Below are 7,343 nucleotides of genomic sequence, written 5' to 3'. Positions count from 1 at the left end.
ACAAGCGTGAGTTCTGCTTTTAAATTATTGTGTCATATTTATAACACTTCCTAATCTCCATGATTACTTTCACTGAAATAAAAACACTTATTTTTTAATGCTAAGTTTCACTGATACAAAACAGCTGTGTTTGGACAATTCATTAATACAATATAAATCAGCTGTGTTTGGGTAAAATCACTCAAATCGTCCACTTAGAAATCTGAGGCCAGGTGTTTCAAATGGCAGATAGCAGTTTGATTTAATTTGAATTTCACAAAAAGCTATCTGCACTAGGTGTCCCTAATTTAGAAGTGATAAACTAGAGGGAAAGCAGCTAGTAAACACCACTAAATGCCAACTCTGGGCTACTCTTTTACCAATGAATAGTGGAATTGGCCATCACATTATAATGACCCCCTCGCTGAAAGAGCGAGCATGTTCAGTGACAGGGATTCAAACCTGTGACCCTAAGATTGCGAGTCAAGCACCCTAACCACCAGGCCAGCAGACAGCAATGTAGTTGTTTTGATTGCTTTGGATATGTTGACTGGATAATCTGCCCAGAGATATTAAGTTTCTATGCATACTTAATTGAATAATATTATTTTCAATATATAAGGATTACTAGTCTATCGCATATGATGATTGGTTAACCTGTTCTGTGTCACATATGCTGCAAGAAATCATATTATTTTTAAGTTTTATAATACAGTGGAAGTTGTTTTTGCAATGAATATCGATATGTACATATTTGCAATATGTAATAATTTAGCATTAAAGTGAAAAAATAAAATAGTTTGGCTAGTAGAATTTCAGTTCGGGATAGTACATAAAAAAATTACACCCCTGAAAATTCAAATGTTAATTACATACAAAATGGTTCAGTCTAATTTATACTGTGTTTATACATTTCGTAATGATATTGTATACAAGTGGTAATTTACGCATTTTGTAAATTAAATTTTTAGGCAATACAATTTTATAAATTTCTATATCACTCTTTAAGATTGTCCTTTTGAAAAAATACATCCTCCTCAGTGGGTCAGCAATAAGTTTGCAAACTTACGATGTTAAAATCAGGGGTTCAATTCCCTGTAGTGGACAGAGGGCAAATAACTCATTATATAGTTTTGCATTAAAAACTAACAATTGAAAAATATTAAATTTATTTAAAGACATAGTAAGTTATAAGTATTTTCATACAGTGTTTTAGTCAAACTTATATATATACATATACAAAAAAAACACTAACTGTTTTACTTTTTTTACAGTACTAAACAATTCACAATGTATTTTTGAGGCTGAAAGAAATATATTTCATTTCCTTTATTGTGCTTCGTACAGTTTGGTTTCTTTCTAACAATGGTTATCATTTTGGTATATATATTTTAATGATACTTAAAATCTTCCGTAGACGATTTGAAAACAATTGGAAACTTTATCTATCAGTGACCTGTGCAGTTAATAACCATCACGTTCACCAGATGGGGAAACCATAGCATTAGGTCTACTTGTTGTAGTGGTTGGTGAGATCATTCCATGCTCATGAAGCTCTAGTTTAAAAAAAAATCTATATTCAAAATTTAACTTTGAAAATTAAAAAAAAACAAAAAACAACTAAGTTCTCTCTGTCTGAGAAACTATTATATAGTATTAGATATAATGATTAATCTAATTTTATTAATGAATACAAACTTAATTTTGATCTCTATATCTAATACATTAAACGAGTATAAATAATCTTACATACATTACTTCTCAAACGTCACCTAGTAGTCATATAAAGAATTAACTTTTAATTATAGTGTTACTAAAAGGTGAAAGAAGTCTATATACATATATGTGTGTTAAACTAAAGTACACATAAAACAAGAATACATTAGGTACATACACACCTACTAAATGACCACGTTTTTTATCTCCCACACACTGACAGAAAATATGAGGTAGTTTGAGTTGTTAAGAAGTTCTTTTACTAGAAATTGAATTTTTTAGTAATTAGCTCTGGTATCCATATTGTTACGACAGTGGAAGTCACGTGACGCTGGTAACACGTGATGAGTTTCTAGAAGGATCATGAAGGCCCGAGTGAATTCGGGACGCCCTCCTTTTAATATATTGTTGCGTCAGCGAGGTCACGTGACTAGTATCACGCCACCTGTTTTCTAGAAATATCCTGTTCCTTCAAGAATGCCCTAGCATGGTGTGGTAATATTCTTATGGTTGGAAATGAGATGCATATTTCTTTAGGAGAATGAATAATATTCAAAGCCAAACCTAAACATCATTGCTCATCCTATTGTATTTCAATCAGTAGAGGCATTCTTAATTAAAAGGTGTAAGTCAGTGTATATGATACTTCTCACCTTGAATATCCCATATTGTAACAGGTAAGCCAAATTCATTGTTCACATCTTCCAGCACATTAGTCAAAGGCAGAAGCTGGCAACGAATAACTTCTCTTAAAGTCCTAGATTCTCTGAGCTTTAATTTATTTTGGGAGGTATATAATAACAAAATAATGTTTTAAACTTCTATGTTTCCATATACATGACAAATAATTATAAACCAAGAAAAAAAAGGAGATGAAAACTTTGATGGTAATATAAATGAACAAGCAAAAAATGATACATGAATGTATTGAGAAAGAAATAGTTAATTGATGAAAGTTGCATGTGGAAAAAAATTGTACTGCACATAGGAATTATTTACAATCAGTTTTAGGACAAACATTTTTGGATGAAAATGTTAAAAAGTTGGTGTGGATGGTGGGAAAATTTAAATGTTACAGGTGTAATTTTTGCCTTTACAACACTCAGTGTGAAAAAAAAAGAAGCACAATTTGGTTAAATCACGTTATAGTCTATGTAGAACGTAACAAATAAAGTAATGGATCTAAAAACAATTTGCCAAATAAATAATTTTGAAAATCTGGTTAAAAAAGCTGATGTTGTACATCATGTTAGTCATTCTCTGGTTAAAGGTTAAATGCTAACAAATGTGAGAACAAATTTTAAGTAATTTTTCTTCCATGAGTTCCAAACATTTATCATTAATGGGATTTAAAAGTATTTGTAAAAATACCCCAAATAATTACATTTCCTTGAATTCTAGCATTTAAGCAATATTTTTTTCATTTAATGCATCTGAGAAAATTCATGATGAAGAAGAAGACTACTAGTCTCAAAAAGATTGGGGGGAAACATACTTTAATTTTTAGTTTTTTCAACTGAGGAACATTTTTAAAGGAAATATAATAAGCATGATTTTAATTTTACCCAAGTCTTTGTTTCTTTTTCAATATTGTAGTTTTAAACCTTCATGCTATTTCTACAGTACATTATAAACTTTACATAATTATTTATACTCTTAATGATGGTCTGGGTAGTGTCTGAGAAAAGAAAATCATCTTATCTCTAAGCCTTGTTTTGAAATGTTTTAGTGATCATCAGTGATCTTTCAATTTCAAAATAATTAGTAACTTAAACGTATCAAGCCACTGAGAATTAAATTACTTGAATAATTCCGTCTTTATCCCAAACATGCACATGTGTGGATTCTAATTGATGTTTTGTAATTATAGAGTTTTTATCTTTTCGGTATTACTGCCTGACAAATGATTAAAATTTTGTACTAATATATTTTTCATTGCCTCAGAAAATTCTTCAGCAGGAAACTTGCTTCAGCCAATTGTTTTTGTTGCTGTATATAAGTTATCCTCAACTGGCATTTGCTATGAAGATTTTCATAATGAAGAAAAAGCTTTCCATCATCAATCTTTTGAGAAATCAATTTTGGAATGATATTTTGCCATGAAGTTGGTGAAATGTTGCTTTTTGAAGTTTATTTAAAGTAATAATATACTCTTATCTTTCTTAGCATAGGTTTGTTTATAAACTTTTAAGCAGGGGCATAGGTTTTTTTCACAGATGTTTTTAAAACTAGAAAGTTATATGTTATTTATTTTCAACAATCATTTGCAAATATTAGCTTCTCTTATATTGAGAAACTTTTGTAGTGGTGTAGTATTCACATGTGAACTGATTTCCACAAAAATATTAGACTTACTAACAATAGGGTGAAACAAGAAATTTGGGAGCAATCTGAATCTCAAGACTCAAATGAGTTTCAAACTGCATAAGTTATAAGCAGGTTGGACACATTTCATATGGACAGAGAGAATAATCTTCACTACAGAGACAAAAAGTACAGTGTGGGTGCCTGTGTAGACAAGTGGATGATCAGATCATCAGCTTTACGTCTTTCAAGATGTCAAATTAGTCACAATGAAAATCAAATAAAACTCTGAGAAACTAAAGCTCCATACTGAAAAAGATACCTTGGTTTGAGTTTGCAATAGTGTCACTGTGAACCAACCTTTCTCTTATAGCATTCTTGCTGTAACATACAAATATTATTCACTCAACCAACAAAGGACGTTGCAGTGATTGATCCTTTCAACAGCATGTACCACACAACCCCTTTGGTGGCCAATCATGATGTTCACTGAAAGTGTGAGCCAACTAATGCTGTCAGGGAACAGAGGTCACAAAGTGACACCATCCACTGGACAAAGAAAGCAAGTTTACATTCTATATTTGATCATGCTTTCTTGAATCAGTTCTCTACTAGATGATCAACAAGACGTAGATCATTGTATTTAATTCTTTGAGACAAGAAACTTAAGAACTAAACGCAATCTTGTGGAGAAAGGACTGTCTGCTCATTTGTATCGGTACACAGGCTACATTTTGTTTTATTTGCATAATAAAGATTTTTGTATATGTTTAATAAGTTGTCCACACTCATTAATTCCACATCTAAAAAGGAAAACTCTATATTCCTGAGTTGACTTGCTGTTATCCGAGAGTTAATTTATTAAATGTTTGCCAGGAAATTAGGTTAGCTGAGAATACCATACCATGCTTGCACCTTTGTTAATATACTAAAATAGAGAAGAATAGAATAAACAATAAATATAATAAGAATTAACATTTCTTCACAAATCAAAATTAACCTTCATGTCCAGTGGAAATTTGATACATAAAGAAGATTGCTTGCATTTTCTCTGAACAATTTGATACAACAACCAGGAATAAAGATTGAATTAAGTAGATTAAAGAAAGGAGGAGGTACAAGCAAAATGCTATCAACTCAATGCCATTCAGCACAGAGATAGTTCTAAACGAAAGTGTGTTCAATGTACTGGAACATTTCACTGGTAAATCCAGGATTTTCAAAAGAAGACATAACCAGTGTGGTTGAGGATCACAAGGGGCACATTTCAAGTGACCAAGAGATTACAGAAAGTGACTCCAGGTGTAAGTATGTCCCCACAATAGAGTTGGACCCAAAAGAGGGCCCAAGTCAGCCAGAATCATAACTACAATTATAGGAAATAATTTAGGGGCCCAAATTACTTTTTCTGCAGGGGGTGGGCATCTTTTGTAGTTACACCACTGCAACCTTAGCTGAGAATGTGTAACCCTCAATTATTCATTGTTGCCCAAGTATGCCCAACAACTAATTCTCTGTCATGGCTTTTGCCCATTAGAAATTCCATTCATTTTGTGTACTATGTAGGATATATTATTCACAAATGATTTATGTTATGCTAAAATAAAAACTGTTTCCTGTAATTTTTATGTGTAAAATAATGTTATTCAACACTAACGTTTAAGAACAGTGGCACACACATATATATGACATAAAATTGTTATATGACTTTGAATTACAAGGTTTTTCTTTTGAATAATTGTTACAAAAGTAACTGTGAAATGAATTGTAATCTATATAAGATTGTATGCAAGTAATGCATATTTTTTAACCTATGCCATCCAACATTTCTCAAACTCCACACAAAACTCTTCAATATAAGTTTAGTTAAACATTTGATATCAGAAAACATTACCAGAACCTAAAGCAGGAAAATAACTTTTTTGGTGATGTTCATTAATACTATTTTAATGTCTATATTTACTATTTTGTTATTTTTTTTATCAACATTTATTATTTGAATAACTAGAAATAATATATTGTTTTTCTAACCAGATTATAACCAGAAATGAATCTTCACTGTTAATAACAGTATAATTTCACCTGTTTTAGTTGTAAAAGTCCTTGCAGACAACAGTGTTGTATGTACAGCTGAGATTCCTTGAGAATGATAGTCAGTGGTTGGTACAAATGAATGTGGTAGAGCAATCTGTACAGTCTTTCACTAAATCCCATATCCGAGTTATACTGAACTTTCACTCCTAAGTGATAATATGAACTTAGAAAGACTACCAGATAAAAACAGTGGGGAATATAGGACTGATAATACATTTTCAATAAGGTAAAAATAGTGGGGGACTATATGTATTGATAACACATCCTCAGTAAGATAACAACAGTGGGAACTATAGCATTTATAACACATTGTCAGTAAGATAACAATAGTGGGAATTATAGCATTGATAACTCATTGTCAGTAAGATACAAATAGTGGGGACTATAGGATTGATAACGCATTGTCAGTAAGATAACAATAGTGGGGACTATATGTACTGAAAACACATCATCAGTAAGATAACAATAGTGGGGACTATATGTACTGATAACATATCATCAGTAAGATAACAATAGTGGGGACTATATGTACTGAAAACACATCATCAGTAAGTTAAAAGTAGTGGGGACTATAGCATTTATAACACATTGTCAGTAAGATAACAATAGTGGGAATTATAGCACTGATAATACATTGTCAGTAAGTTAAAAATAGTGGGGACTACATGTACTGATAACACATCACCAGCAAGGTAACAATAGTGGGGACTATATGTATTGATAACATATCATCAGTAAGATAACAATAGTGGGGACTATATGTACTGAAAACACATCATCAGTAAGATAACAATAGTGGGGACTATATGTACTGATAACATATCATCAGTAAGATAACAATAGTGGGGACTATATGTACTGAAAACACATCATCAGTAAGTTAAAAGTAGTGGGGACTACATGTACTGATAACACATCACCAGCAAGGTAACAATAGTGGGGACTATATGTATTGATAACATATCATCAGTAAGGTAACAATAGTGGGGACTATATGTACTGATAACATATCATCAGTAAGATAACAATAGTGGGGACTATATGTACTGAAAACACATCATCAGTAAGATAACAATAGTGGGGACAATATGTACTGATAACACCTCATCAGTAAGATAACAATAGTGGGAATTATAGCATTGATAACTCATTGTCAGTAAGATGACAATAGTGAGGACTATAGCATTAATAATACTGTTGCGTCAGCGAGTCACATGACCACGTGACGCAATGTTTCTAGAACTATCATG

General features: G+C 31.7%; 1 protein-coding gene across 1 annotated transcript in view; it reads right to left on the bottom strand.

The window, feature by feature from the left end:
• Positions 1 to 1,312: 1,312 nt before the first annotated feature.
• The window catches only part of LOC106475568 (uncharacterized protein FLJ43738-like), a 19,952-nt gene continuing 13,921 nt past the window's right edge, over positions 1,313 to 7,343 (bottom strand). The window contains exons 7-9 of the mRNA XM_022379648.1: positions 6,082 to 6,239; positions 2,349 to 2,466; positions 1,313 to 1,535 (exon numbers count right to left, since the gene is read on the bottom strand). Of these exons, the coding sequence (XP_022235356.1) occupies positions 1,444 to 1,535; positions 2,349 to 2,466; positions 6,082 to 6,239 (368 nt within the window). The 3' untranslated portion in view covers positions 1,313 to 1,443. The remainder of the gene's footprint in view (positions 1,536 to 2,348; positions 2,467 to 6,081; positions 6,240 to 7,343) is intronic.

This window comes from Limulus polyphemus, unplaced genomic scaffold (assembly GCF_000517525.1).
Source record: "Limulus polyphemus unplaced genomic scaffold, Limulus_polyphemus-2.1.2 Scaffold8817, whole genome shotgun sequence".
NCBI lineage: Eukaryota > Metazoa > Arthropoda > Merostomata > Xiphosura > Limulidae > Limulus > Limulus polyphemus.
Note: the sequence above shows the minus strand (reverse complement) of the source record. Positions and strands in the feature narration are given on the sequence as shown.